General features: G+C 36.4%; 1 protein-coding gene across 5 annotated transcripts in view; it reads left to right on the top strand.

Annotated features, from left to right (window-relative positions):
* Positions 1–14,985, top strand: part of PRRC1 (proline rich coiled-coil 1) — a 30,546-nt gene extending 15,561 nt beyond the window's left edge. For all 5 annotated transcript variants that reach the window (XM_075019587.1, XM_075019584.1, XM_075019585.1 and 2 more), the window contains exons 5-9: positions 1,851–1,953; positions 6,572–6,735; positions 8,101–8,204; positions 10,782–10,884; positions 12,890–14,985. In XM_075019587.1, the coding sequence (XP_074875688.1) occupies positions 1,851–1,953; positions 6,572–6,735; positions 8,101–8,204; positions 10,782–10,884; positions 12,890–13,099 (684 nt within the window). In that variant the 3' untranslated portion in view covers positions 13,100–14,985. The remainder of the gene's footprint in view (positions 1–1,850; positions 1,954–6,571; positions 6,736–8,100; positions 8,205–10,781; positions 10,885–12,889) is intronic.
* Positions 14,986–15,317: the final 332 nt, after the last annotated feature.

The raw sequence follows: 15,317 nt of genomic DNA, 5'->3' as shown, positions 1-15,317 counted from the left end.
TTTATGTTGACTTAGAATTGACTCGGTAGAAATTCCAAACTTAACTGCATTATGGTACACAGTGTTGTGGTAACTTCATGTTTTGCACTGGTATAAAACTACAGATTATTTCTCCCTGCTTGTGCTACATTGGTGAACTTAAAGGCATCTTACATAGGCAGAGGAAGCAGCTTTTTCCTACTCGGGAACCTGATTATCTGCAGGAGATGTATAATGACTTTATGTTAGATAAGTAGCCAGGCTGCTGATTGGAGAAGTACTGCTTGGCTTTGCATTACTGGAGAGATACTAAAACTGGAAATTCCAACTTAAAATGTTTCTGAGGAACTCAGTTTTTATTAAAACAACAGACAAACTTCAAATTGTTAGAGAGATGAAGGAGGAGTATAAACTTCCCTGTTCTTGATGGCATCCTGTGGGTACATGAGTAGTCATAAGAGTATGCGTATTAGTCAGTGAATGCAAGTGTTCAGAAAAGTCTTTTGTTATATTCATGAGAAACAAGTGGCTACAGTGGGCTCTGGCTTGAAAAAGCTTAATTGTGCTGGAGTGAGTAATTGTTTTGTTTTCTTTACCAAGTTCTACAGTTAGGCTTAGTGCTTTGCACAGTGGTGAGAAGAGTACCTGAACCCAGTAATGAACTATTTCAGCATGAAGCATAGGATAAAAGAGTAATTCCTAGTAGCTATACAGTATCTCAGTAGTTGTAGAAGTGTGGGGTTTTTTTCTTTGTTAAGCTTGCTACAAAGATAATAGAAAGCATTCTAATGTTGCATGGGGCTTTGAGCAACCTGTTCTAGTAGAAGGTATCCCTACCCATGGCAGGGGGATTGGAACTAGGTGATCTTTAAGGTCCCTTCGAACCCAAACCATTCTGTGATTTATGGGAAAGAAGCTTTGCTGAGCAAAAGTTATTCTCAGGTAATTAAAACTACTCTGATTCTGCAGTTCTCTGAAATACTGTGTTGAGTGTATTAAGCGAGCACTTCCCAGAAAAACGTATGCGCACAGTGCTGTCCTAGGTAAAGCTTGTCATTTAGTGAAACAAATACAAGCATATGCAGTTTTAATATTAGACTGAAAGCAGTCTGTTTACTAAAGAAATTTTATAAAAGGTTTCTGTAAAATAGTTTCCAGTGCTTTATCTCTCAGTAATTCAGCATTGGTATCTTCCGTCTTTCACCCTATGATCTCATCTGAATTTAATTAAACTTTTGACAAGATACAGACATTCATTAAGGCTATTTGCAAGACACAGGACAGTGTTTGTGTTTATATTTAATGAACTTTTAAATCTGTCAACAGCTCCACCTATGATTTGGCTGGAGAATGTAGAACATTTTTCCAGCAGTGCTCAGAATCTATTTATAAATTGAGGACTTTGACCTCAATTGCTCTGGAAATACTTGTTAGTAGTGGGTCATTCAAAAATAGATCCTATCATCTTTATGAAGTTTAGAAAAGAGAGACTCTTCAGCTTGAGTTATCACAGTCTAAATCTAGCTACCTAGTCTGATGATACTATAATTAGCACTGGGAATCTACAACTTTGCTAAATGCTCAAGGCTTCCGGTCCCAGAGTAGGACTATATCAAGTGTGTGGCAGAAGAGTGTGGTAAAGATGATATTTGAACTTTATGTTGTAACTCAGAAGTCATGCACTGATAGTCATACCCTGTAGCGTTTGTGCTGAGGAGTGAGATACAATAGGTATAGTGTAAATGTGGTAAGAAAAGCACAAAGCAGCTTAATATTTGGTTTTTTTGTTTGCTTGGGTTTTAACTGTAACATTTTGAGTTTCTTGGGAAAAAAACAGCAGATAATATGGAAATCTATTTGCTTAAATTTAGGGTGTAGCTGAGAATCCCATGGTGAAGTCTGTTCTTGATAAAACCAAGCATTCAGTGGAGACCATGATCACAACGCTGGATCCTGGCATGGTTCCATACATCAGTAAGTATTTGTGACAAACCATTAAGTAATACATGTATATGTTAAGAGGGGTTGATATAATAGCACACTGCTTTTACACTTGAAGTTTGTATATGTACTGTGTTAATTCAAAGTCACAATTCTGTACTGATTTCTCAAGTGTATTGTCCAATGAAACTCTCACTCTGGAGGCTGACTTTTTATATGTGTCTTGAGGTTCATTTGAATTCTGTATTCTGCTGTAGTTCAGATAGTGGCATAGTAATAACCTTTGATTCAGATTGTGAAAGGTGAGGAAGTTAAAAAGAAAAAAAGTAATGAAGAGATGTTGTCTATAGTCCCTAAAGCATACTGTTTTCTCTTACTGTGTCTCTATTTATGCCTTATGGAGTTGAGTTTAAGATACACTGTATGTTTTCTGTTGGATCACATGCTTAAATACTACTGTGTAAGCTATCACATTAAAGTCAAAACAAGCCAAAAGGGAGGCATACTCAGAGAGGCATAGGACAGAGGTAATTACATAGCTTTTGAGGCTTTCTTCTGACTTTCAGCTGTTTCACCTTTCTAGCCTAATAGTATTTATACTATTTTTAGGAAATTCAGCAAACTTGAAGCAGTTCCTGAGTCAGTTAGTAGGAACATTAAAATTCTAAAATGGTCTAATGAAGTCTGAAGTACTGCTGGATGTTGAGCCTGGAAGGAAAAGCATAGCATTTCAACTGCATCTTGAAAATTAATAGGAAGGAGAAGCACTGTGGTATTCATCATTTCTTGTTTTACTGGAGTACATTGCATGTCACATATAACTGACCTGAGATTTCTACTTCATTAAAATGGGGAAGCAAAAGACGAAATTTATCTAGGGTGGTGGTTTGGTTTTCTGGGTTGTTGTTGGGTTTTTTTTGGTTTGGGGTTTTTTTTTGGTTGGTTGTTTTTTTGTTTTGGTTTGGTTTTGTTTGTTTGTTGTTTTTTGGTTTTGGTTTGTTTTTTTTTTTCTTCCAGCAGTCTGGTAAAGAGTCCTCCTCCTTAGCTGTGCCAGTACTGCCCTTTGTCTGCATGTAGGTGAAGCTGGTCAGGAAACTGATAAGGCTGAGAAGAAACTATTAAAATGTTTTCCCATTTTGTTTTTGTGAGCTGTTTTTCAGCTGGACCTATTCTGTGATCCAGCTAACCATGTTGCTGCACTATTTTACTAATCTAGTGAACAATATGTGGAATAAAAGGGGAAGATGACCTAATTATTGACTAGTAGTTAATTGTCCTACATTTAAGGGAAAATATCCCAGCAACTCACTAGTGAGGAGGTAGTGGGATTTGAAATTGGTGAGAAGGCCAGCCAGCAACTGAGAAAGTACTTGAGAGGACTAGTGGGATGCAATGCAAAGCTACAGTAAATGTTGATCATGCAGAATTTGGCGAACTGTATTTAAGGTTTCTATTGCAGTCATGACCATCCCTTTTTAAAATAGGATCTGTCAGTATCCAATGACAGTTTGGATAGTTTGACACAGTATTCATGGGACAGAACAACATTACCTAGAGGAGAAAGTAATTCTAATAAAATGCTTTGCTTGTAAGATTCAGTTAGTGTAAGCAAATTCAGTGGTTACCTCAAAGTTCTCTGAAGTCATGTTGGAAGGAAAGCATCTGTATACATCTTGGCCATTAATATATTGCATTCTTTCTTCTAGTTGCAGGTTGTGGAAATAGGGCAGAGATTTGTAAATTTAGTATTTACTTGCTTCTTGAAATGTTTTCTGATCAACAAAAGCCATGTCTGCCACAAGTGGCCCCACTTCTCTCTGCTCTCTCCCCACTGCTGCAATTCCAAACAAATTTCAGATTCCTCATGCCAAAGCCTGAAATTACCAAAGCATCTGGATGAGGTTGTTGAATAATTTTTTTTTTTCGTATGACCAAATAGTATTTCTGTAGTCTTTGTTGAAAAGAGCTGAACTGTTTTGGTTGGCACGTTGTGAAGATGTCATCTGAGGCAAGCACCTGGAATCAAAAATTTCTGTCTGCACAGGAAAAGGTCACCTTATAAGCATAAACATCAATGCTTTTATAACAAAAGATGACAGGGAATCTTAAATTGTAAGTGGAACTGTCATTTCATTTTATAATACACAGGGTGTAATCAAATTTCATGTTCAAGTGTTAAAGCCTAACTTAATGTGACAATTCTGTCTCTGAATTTACCAGAGTATGTCAATTCTTATATTTTAGGTTTTAATATTTCCATATTGCCATAGTGTGTGACAGATCTTGTCACAAATTGTTTCTTTTTAATGCAATGTAGTATCTGTGATGAACACAGATATGTTTTTGATAAATGATGATCCTTAATACAAAAGAACATAATCTATATTATGCTGTTGCAATACACAAACATGGGGCACAGCTACCTTTCTTAAGTTACTATGCAGTAATTTACTAGGTACCTTATGGGTTAGTTTTTAGTTGCATTAAAAACTCTTTAACAGTTTTTCTATCCGTGGGCACTCAAACAAGACTTAAGCAAAAGCCTGCTTTCAATTTTAAGAACTTGTTTACTTATGTTGACTTGATTTCTATCAAGAAGTCATCAGTGAAAAAAGATGCTCTCCCTAATTTTTTAGTCCATTGTTAGCCAGTGTTTAGTGTTTAAAACAGTTGCCCAAATTCAATGATGTATATACCCAATTCCATTCAGTAAAGCAATTGATAAGTAAAAGGTTAAAAAATAGCCTAAAAACCAAATAGAATGTTTTACTACTGTTCTGGCATATGTCTGGTGATTCTTTATAAAAAGATAATGTTTCCCATAACTGACATCTGCAAAGTAATACGAGTCAAAGAATAAATTGTTCTTTTCTTTAAAATTTAAGCTTCAGGCTTTTTATCAATGGAGCAGTTTTTCTTATATCAGGATAAATACTGCAGACTTTGGCAGCATGTGTAATTAGGTGGAGTGTTAGTGTTTAGAAGCAAAACCGCCAGACTCTGTTCTTTTTTTCTTTCAAGAGGTAGCTTAACGTGGTTTTGTACAGTCAGTGGGCCTGAAAAATGACAGGTTAAAGGGCTGTTTCTTTACTAGTTTGCTACTGTTGTCATAAGAAATGCCCTGTTGGATCACAGAATCACAAAGTGGTGTAGGTTGGAAGGGATATCTGGAGGTCATCTTGTCCAACCCCCCTCCTTCAGCAGGGCCACCTAGAGCCAGTTGCCCAGGACTGTGTCAAGGCAGCTTTTGGGTATCTCCAAGGATGGAGACTCCACCACCTCTCTGGGGAACCTGTGTCAGTGCTCACAGTCACCCTCACAGTAAAAAAGTTTTTCGGGATGTTCATATGGAACCTCCCGTGTTTCAGTTTGTGCCCATTGTCTCTGGTCTTGTCAGTGGACACCACTGGAAAAAACCTGGCTCCGTCCTCTTTGCAGCCTCCCTTCAAATATGTGTACACATCAAAGATCCCCCTGAGCATCTTCTTCTCCAGGCTGAACATTCCCAGCTCTGTCAGTCTTTCCTCATAGAATAGGTGCTCCAGTCCAGTGGTTCACCTAGCTCAATATTCTGTCTTCAGCAGAAGCAAGAGGAGATGCTGTATGGTAAATGACAGTAGATCTGGTGATTTCTGTAGTCCTTTCTCCTTGTACTCCTCCATCATCCACAGCCATTGGACTAAGGATGACAAGAGACATGACCATGGCTGTTGCTTCTAGTGCCTGCTTGTGGGCATGTTGTCCCGTAATTTGTCCTTTACACTTGCTGATGCAGTTTACTTATGCAGCTTTCTCTGATGTCATATTCCATGTCTGAAAAAGGTTTAAGCTGTTCTTAAGAAAGCTTGTCACAGCAGGGACAAGTTTTATGAAATGGTTTTGCATAAATTGTTTGACAATAAAAATGATCCAGCTGTGATAAAGACAGATGTGAGGTATAATTGAACTCATCAATCTTTTGTAGTAATTTTAGATTTCTTTTAATTCATGAACTGTTTTGTTTTATTCTAAAAAAGCTTAGTGAAAACTCATCCTTCTTTATGGAGATACCACCATATGGAAATCATTCAGAAATACTTACAACTTTTTAGTTCCATAGATATTTAATGTCTAAAAACAGGATAAAGCTGTAGGGACACAGACAGGCAATGAAATGACACTGAAATTCACAGTCCAAGGACAGCTAGAAAGTAATGTGAGCCTTTCTTTTAAAGCTTACATAATTTGACAGCTGTTCACTGGATTTTATGACCTGCATCTGTGTTCTTGGTCCCTTTCATAAGGAAGAGTTTGTGTGGCACACAAACATTTCTTACCACTTCCCAGAACACTAAAACATCCTTAGAAATGGACATCTTGAGTTATTCTCCTAAATCCATGAATTATCATCTTAAATGAGTGATATGCTTTTTTTTCAGGTGCTGAACAACCATCAGTTCCTGTTGTCTGTCTTTCATCCATGAATCACTTAGCTATTCATCTAACTTTTACTTCCTAACTTAAATTACTTCTGCTTCATAAAAAGAACTTTTTTTAGAGTGCATGAGAAGAAGACCAATTGAAGCATACTGTTAAGATGTAGAATGTATTTGAACTAGCTTATAATGGGAATGAAGAAAAATATATGCATATGTATATGTGTATTTTACAGAAACTGGGGGAGAACTGGACATAGTGGTTACTTCTAATAAAGAGGTAAAAGTCGCAGCAATTCGAGATGCCTTTCAAGAAGTCTTTGGAATGGCTGTTGTTACTGGAGAGGCTGCACAGTCTAACATTGCACCCCAACCTGTGGGCTATGCTGCAGGTTTAAAAGTAAGTTGATATATAACAGTACTAAAGTACCTCCAATGCAAAGAGAGACTGTGGAAGCGTTCGCCCAGAAGAATCTGATTTTCCATAAAGAGGAGGTCAATTTGTGGGATAGATAAACATTTCATTTTTTTAGAAAAAAAATTGCTGTCTGGGTCATTAGATGAGTTTAAAGCTGCTTGTTTAAATAGTTTGGGGTTTTTTTTGCAAACACATGCACTGCAAATGAAGAATATTTACGTCAGTTTTCTTGTACTGTCATTGATTGCCATCACATCTAGCATATATTGTGATATTACTGTACTTTTAAAGTATATCAGGCATTTCTTCTTCATCTATTACCAGTACACCATGTTGGGAATGTTAGAAATTAAAAGACAGTCTTTGAGACTGAGTTGTCTCCCCACTAATTCTGTAGATCAAAGAAAGTTTGATCAACACTTGTCAGGCATCTTCCTGAACAGATCTATGCTACATTTAAAAAGTAAGAATTCACCGTGCAGCCTTGCAGACAGCTGTGCCAGCCCAGAGGAAGAGTTAGCAAAGGTTGTTTCACCAGATTTTAAAAATGTACATGTTCGTCTGGTGTATCTATGTGCAACTACCTCCTTGGCCAATAACTAAAACCCCTGAAAACAACTATTTAGTATTCTGTTTCTTAAATGTAAGCAAATAATTTACTCATTAAAAAGGAATTCTTTTCCCCTAACTGCTGTGGCAGTATTCAGAGCTAAGTAAAGCCTATCCTTTTAGCAATATATTAGCTGATAAAATTTTATGTTGAGATAAAGGAGGATAATGTATATGTTCCTTTACCTGTTTAGCTACTACAGTGTAGCAGTAGTAGTATTTCTATTACAACTTCAGAGTGATAACAGGTTTGGAGCAAATGATTCCTATGTCTTAGCTGGATAGGTACCACAACAAAGAGATTCTCTCCCTTGGTCTTACAAAGGTGGTCCAACGCTCTTAAAGGATCTAAACCCAACAAATCTTAAGCTGCAAAAATGTCAGTGTGAGTAACAGAAATATATACTGATGCTTTAACTAATAGTGAAACTTGACACAGTTACAGGTTAGGAATTCTTTGCATGCTAATCTAGGTCTTTTTTCATGGAAAAATAACAAACTAAAAATATTTAATTAGTTTTATTATAGTTTTCATTACTGTTCGGGATTCCATTACAGCTTTTCATGAATTTCATTTTTTGTTTTTCTAACATCCAAATAAGAGTCATTATTCAAAATCTCTCATATTTTCTGTTTAACTTGAAAAGTGTGTTCTAGAGTTCTTTTTGCATTCATCTGTAGGCATTGTGCTATGCTGTGATTCAGCGAGAATGTCTGATGGCTTATGTTACCATTTAGGGAGCCCAAGAAAGGATAGACAGCTTGCGTCGGACAGGAGTAATACATGAAAAACAGCCTGCTGTGTCAGTAGAAAACTTCATTGAGGAATTGCTTCCTGACAAGTGAGAACTTTAAATATATTCCTGGGGGAGGGGGAGGTGGGGAGGAATATTCTTTGTTGACTCGAAGGGGCCTGTAAAGAGTTGCTGACAGTATCACTCTGAGCAGAAGAAAGGAGAGAGTCTGTCTTCAGTATTGCGTTGGCAGACTTGATTTTGGTCATGTTTGGCTTTTTGTCCAGACATCTTGAGACTTTAATATACAAAATCCTTGTCAGGTTTTTCAAGATTCACAATATAAAAATATAATGAAGTTATACTGAAATGACAAAATTAAGGCACTGCAGAAGTTGGAATTTGGCTAGTAGTTTGCTCACTCTTGTGTGCACACTCTTTCTTTTCTTCCTCTGAAATTGTATTTGGTTCAGAAAGTATATTGGGAGATGTTCTGGCATTTGCAGTAATATGACTTTATCAGATAATATATTATCTATTTTCCTTTCACCAAAAAGGTACTTAATATTTTTAATTTGCATTGCACAGACTTAACAATGGTGTTTTCAAATACGTTAAAATTTGATTTTGTAACATGCTTTTTGACAGTCCTTGAAGTAGCTTTATAATTAAATTCCAAAACATTAAGGACAATGTCGTGTTTTTCTTAATGCAAAATTAAATAGTTCTTTTCTAATGTTTGCATTTTTGTGCATGTGATGGGCTTTGATTTATTTTTTTGACACATACACTGCTCTTGCTCCATTTTTGAAGGTACGTTTAGTATCCTTAGTGGAAGATGGATGGTGAATTTTCTGAAGTAAATAGAATTAGGAAGTGCTTTAATTTTTATTGAGCATTTGTTTCCATCTATTCTGATTTAGATGTTTTATTATATTTCCGCAAAGGAGTAACTATGACAATGAGATCTCTGCTTCAAAATAATTGCTGTTCTTGTCCTTTGAATTTACTCATTCCAAAATCTGAAAATGTTGCTTAAAGTACGCGACATGAAAAAGCTCGCTCAGGACTACAGTATTTTTGAAAGGAATGCTAACTCTTCTGTCCACACATTACAGGCCCCAAGAACATCTTGATCTTCAATATTAGTTGCAGTAGAAAGAGAGTAACTGAATGCATGCTTTAATTTTTATTCAGTAGACAACATTGAAAGCTTCCTTGCAAGGTGTCACAAAAAACATTTGAGCTATTTTTGGCCCCTGTTTTTTTCTGCAGTGGAATGATAGGTCATGGTGCTAGTAATTGCTTAATTATTATTCTGAAGTGCGCATTGTGGTGTTACAGTTCTAATACGGGGGATGCAGTCAGTGTTTTGCTGATACTGTTTACCATACTTATTCATGACCGAAGGAGAGGAGTTTCCAAGTAACCACCCACCAAACAGCTAAACTTCTCAGTTGTCCATCAGACAGCTGAAGGACATTACTTCCCCTTCTTGTTGCATGTCCTGAATACTATTTGCAGAAAAGGTTGCAAACTCCTTTATGTGTATTTTACCCTTTAGACTCTAACTACTTTATTAATTGAGAGCAAGTTAACTTCAACCACGAAGCTTTCTCAACAGTCTTTTGTAGTTGCAAGTGAGGTAGTCCTCTATCACAGAGCATTCCAGAGCTCTCTTCCTCCTGACAAAGATGATGCAAGTGAAGTACTTCTTCCTGTCTTGCTCCACTAAACTCTTAGTATGAAGCTTATATGGCCTAGCCAGTCGTTTCTTAAAATTGGAGTCTTGCATTTCTTTTTACAACGTCCTTGCTTCCCGTGCTTTAAAGAATAAAATACAATTTGTATGTGGACACGTGTATACTACATATGAAACCACAACTACAATAATATTTTCCTTTTTAAATCTTTTATGATTCTTGGCCTTGATTTTGTGTTTGTACTTTCCCTGGAGTGTGTTTCTCCAGTAACTGTTACAGGAATTGAATACAGTGATGTAGTGATGATGCATTGCCCTTGGTTTTATTTGGATTATGTCAGTATTGTTAGTTTTGTTGATAGGGAGAAATGACTTTTAAGTTTTTACAAGCTAGATAGGGAACCGTTTTGGGTACTGCTTCAATAGCCTTTACTGTATCTGCTACAGCAGGGACCACCTTTTCTGAAAGGTGCAGAAGTGTTTCTCTGAATAAACCATTGAAATGATTGTTGTAGGATTAGACATAACAAAAAAATCTTCTGAATATAGAACATGAATGATAAATAGATATTTATTTTTTTGTAAATGTTAGGGAAGGTTATCTTAATGAGAAACATTCTTTCAAAGATTCCATGAAAACTGTAGCATAATAAATATGGCCAGAAGAATGTATCTGCACACATGCCCACCCCACTACCTTTCTTTGTTTCTTTGATATGTAAGTTTCATGTATTTTATATGTTTTTATGTGTATTATGTATTTTACATGCATAGACATGCACTATAGTTTTATATCTTTTATAAAAAGTTATATATACAAATTTTACTTGAAAAATACTAGAACACTTTGATTAAACTCATTATTACGTTATAACTACGTTTGTAGTAGTGTTTGTAAAATGGTCATAATTCAGCTGCTAACATGTTTTTCAATTGAGTGATACTTAGTACTCAAAAGTAAAGTAACTTGCATGTCATTGCAGGTGGTTTGATATTGGATGTCTGATTATTGAGGATCCAATTCATGGGATTCATCTGGAAGCTTTTACCCAAGCAACACCAGTGCCTTTGCAATATGTTCAGCAGGTGAGTTTTCAGTTTTGTTACCAATGTTGGATTAACAGTTGAGACATAAGACTTAAGTTTTAATTTCATTTATGATGTCAGTTCTTATGGGCAGGTACTCCACTTGAATGTTTTAATTTATGAAATGAGGATAAAACCTATTTTTGAATCATGTTTATGTATTACCTAAAAATCTTTAGGCATTTGTAGGAAAGCAATTCTTGATCAAGAGTCTCATTCTGCAATACATGGCACTTGGAAGCACTAGTTTTACTTTCCTGTTAATGAAAAGGAAATATTCCAAGAAGAAATTAACCACAAAGAAGTACTCCCTCAAAAAGGAAGTATAGCTTTAATCATTGAAATTTTGTCATCAGTCTGGTTCAGTGACTCAAAATTAATGCTCATGAATCTTTACATAGGTAAAATAAGAATATTTCCTCAGGTGTGGAAGGAGGTCTTTGCAGCTTAAGTGGGTTTCTCTCAGGGGTGTGCAAGAAATATGTTTGTATAAATCCAGTCCAATATCTTTAAGCAAAATCTAGATTACAACAGGAAAAAAATGAGCAGTGATATAGTTGTATTTCAGACTAAGAACAGAGAAAGAAGTATGTGTTGGACAGGCAATGTTATTTGTTACTCACAGTACAAAAGATTTAATAGAGGCAACATTAAAAACAATTATGTTCCTCAGAATTCTTGCTAGCAATGTGTTTTATTGTTCTGTGTAATGGAAGTAGCGGTAAAACTGTGTAGAAGAGATACTCTTTTATTAATGTCTTTACCAATGGCATAGAGTTTTCTGAGCATATGATATGAGAATCATGGTTGTTCATAACTCTAAACATTGCTTGATTTGAGGGCTTGTTTTGAGAACATTTTTCTGTTAAGAAACCAGGTGTCATCTTTTTTGCTGAGCCAGAAATTGCAACCATGATGGGAAACTACTGCAAGGTTGTGGTTTTGGTTTTTTTTATTTGAAGTTTACTGATTTTTAGCAGTAAAAGTATTAAAGAATTAATTTATGAAGGTCTGTGCAATTGTGGATCATAATGGAGATATCATAATCATATATTCAGTCCATACGTGCAGCTAGATGTGCTCTTCTTACTGCCAATATGTTCTGACTAATAAGGAAAATTTCCTGTTCCTTAAGAAATCTGCCTTTTATGTACCTCTTGATAACAAGTTATTTCGATATTGGAGCAGACTGCATACTCTAACAAACTCATATATGCTGTTACGATTGCAAGACAGCAGTTTTAGGAAGGCTGGAACACACTAATAACCTTTGATCTGCTGTATGTGCAAAGGAAACAGACTAACTCAAGTATTTGTCAAAATAAAGTCTGTATGAAGAACTTGGCCCAATGTGCAATGCTATGAAGTAATACTAAGAACAGTCTTACTGAGGCTAAATGTCTTCTACCCTTCATTGTATGCTACAGTGGCCAGAGGTGGCTGCCTAGGATAAGCATCAGACCAGATAAATGCAGTGATACTTCTCCCACTGTTTCCCTTCTGCTTCCAAGTTCAGGGAATCACAGTATTTAATCCCTCTGTGATCTCATGTAAATAGTTCAGTCCTCCATTTCTGCTAGGCTCAGCTTGCTTCTTGTATTTGGCTACTTGCCTGCTTCAGAGGGACATTTTAACCATTTTTAAAACTTTTGGAGGATAAGAGTCATTGTATAAATATGTATCATTATTGATTCCATCTGTTGGCTACTTTAAAAGGCAAAACTTTTCCTGGTAATGGCAGAATGTCTTTACTCTCTTAAGCATCATATTTTAGTTTTATACTGTTCAGATGTCATTTGGATCATGACTCATACAAATCCAAAAAGTATAATTGGCTAGGCAAATTATGGAGCAGTCTGAAATTTGGATTCTGTTACCCTTTAATTTGCCAGGTAGTCCTACTGATATAAGAATGATTACTTCCAAAAGTTGGTAGTGGTGAAGATAGAAACAAAACTACTTATTTCAAACTCTTTCAATAATCACTTCTCAAAATGTTACACAGGCTAAGAGTCTCACTCCTCAGGACTACAATCTGAGATGGTCAGGCCTGTTGGTGACCGTGGGTGAAGTGCTTGAGAAGAGTATACTGAACGTCAACAGGACTGATTGGCACATGGTATTCACTGGCATGTCCCGTCGACAGATGATCTACAGTGCAGCTAAGGCTCTAGCCGGAATGTACAAACAACACTTACCACCCAGGACCCTTTGAAAGAAGGCTGATCCATGACACTAAGGAATACTGGTTTTGATTGTAGAATTGAAGTGAAAGCTGCATGTTCTAATTCTCAGTGGATTCAACACAGATTTGTAATCTAACTGTAAACTGTAGTGTACTGTTTAAGAAGTGAAGGTGGTTTCCAATAGTAGAAATGAGCAATTGCAATTTTTAACTACTATGTGATTTCCAATACAATTCACAAATCAGAAAAAACATATATTTATAACTGGGACAAATAGCATTACAGTTTGTAAAGTGGAATGTGCTTTTATTTGACACCTTACAAGGCATTTGCTGAGATATTTTGGTTAGTATACTTTTTTAAAAAGGGGATCATTGTTTAGCTATTTCTATTATATTAGTAATATAAACATGTTGACAGTGTAATATGTATGCTATATATGCATTTCAATCCAGAGAGACTACCTTCTGTATTAGATGTTTTCTTGGGGCCTGTGCTTAGGTGGTACTTAACACCTCATAGGTTTGGTGTCTGTACAGAAGTTCTCAGGAGTGATACTGAGCAGTTTTTATAACACGTAACATTGAGCTGCTGAAGAAGAGCACAAACCCATGCCCCATTAGTTGAAGTTGTTGCTAAATAATTTTGAAATCTCATTTTCCATGCTGCATCTTTTTTCTTTTTATGTAACAGTAATGAAATTCATGTCCAATTAAAACACTAGACAAATTTCAAGTTGCTTCAGTGGGTTTTAGATCAGGTACCACAAACACATAGAATTGTAGAATCATTTAGGTTGGAAAAGACCTTCAAGATCATCAAGTCCAACCATCATCCATGCCCACTAAACCATGTTCCGGAGTGCCTTGTCTACATGCTTTTTAAATACCTCCAGGGATGGTAACTCAGCCGCTACCCTGGGCAGCCTATTCCAATGTCTGACAACCCTCTCAGTAAAGAAATTTTTCCTAATATCCAACCTACACCTCCCCTGCTGCAACTTGAGGCCATTTCCTCTCTTCCTATCTCCAGTCTCTTCTCTCAAGAAGAGACCAGTACCCACCTCACTACAACCTCCTTTCAGGTAGTTGTAGAGAGCGATAAGGTCTCCCCTCAGCCTCCTCTTCTCCAGGCTAAACTGCCCCAGCTCCCTCAGCCGCTCCTCATAAGACTTCTGCTCCAGCCCCCTCACCAACTTGGTTGCCCTTCTCTGAACACTCTCCAGCACCTCAATGTCTTTTTTGTAGTGAGGGGCCCAAAACTGAACACAGAACTCGAGGTGCGGCCTCACCAGTGCCAAGTACAGGGGAGCAATCACCTCCCTGCTCCTGCTGGCCCCTATCTCAACAATTTCAACATGATTTAGTCCAGTGCTTCCAAACTTCATATTTTATATGGAATTATGTATTTTCTTCTATCAAGTTATCATTGTCAGCAGTTTTATGTGGAAAATGATGAGATGTGTATCACTTGCTTTGCTATCCTGGGTTTTCTAAACATTTTTAAGCCTTAAATGCCTTCTTGATGCATGAGCTCACTCTTTCTCATATAAGTCTTCAGTAGTGTCTGGTTTTTTTCATGGCTATAAATGCCCTCTATCCATGCTCACACAATCTTAAATCTTTATTTAGAAATATGGAAGTAATTGTGAAGAAAATATTTTGGTAATAATACTTTTTTAAGAAACAAAGATTAAACAAATACTTTTTGCTTGCCTTAAAGAAGCAGTTTTTCAGCTTATATTGCTCTGCCTTTACCTTTCTTAGATGCTTTCAAAGGACATTTTTATATACAATATACTGTTAAGCCAGCTCGTACTTGTATCTAGTGAAAGCCTATTTCCAAGTAATATATTTTGCCTTAATTGGCTTGCTCTGTAAATTAGTTTAATAAATGTTTTTCCTAGAGGATTGTATCTATTTTAAAGGTTTATTTTTTAATACAGCTGATAAAGACCTGTTTATTGAAATTATATTTACATGGTTAAGTTACAGATTTGGCACATACTTAAATGCCTGTCTTGTCTGAAAAAAGCCAAAACATAGAACCTGACTCTTGCAGTCTTGAGGTCTGTTGTTGGGAGCACTTCTTTGTATCATAAACTAAAAAGGATGATACAGGGACTTCTGTTTGTCATTGTTCAGTAAAGGTGTCTTTGCTTTTATTTTAATTTCAGTTTGCAGTGTTTAATATGTTGAATGCTGCCCTTTATCCTCTGCTTACAGCATCCTCCATGATGCAAAGGAA

Source organism: Buteo buteo, chromosome Z, assembly GCF_964188355.1.
Source record: "Buteo buteo chromosome Z, bButBut1.hap1.1, whole genome shotgun sequence".
In the NCBI taxonomy this organism is placed as follows: Eukaryota; Metazoa; Chordata; class Aves; order Accipitriformes; family Accipitridae; genus Buteo; species Buteo buteo.
Note: the sequence above shows the minus strand (reverse complement) of the source record. Positions and strands in the feature narration are given on the sequence as shown.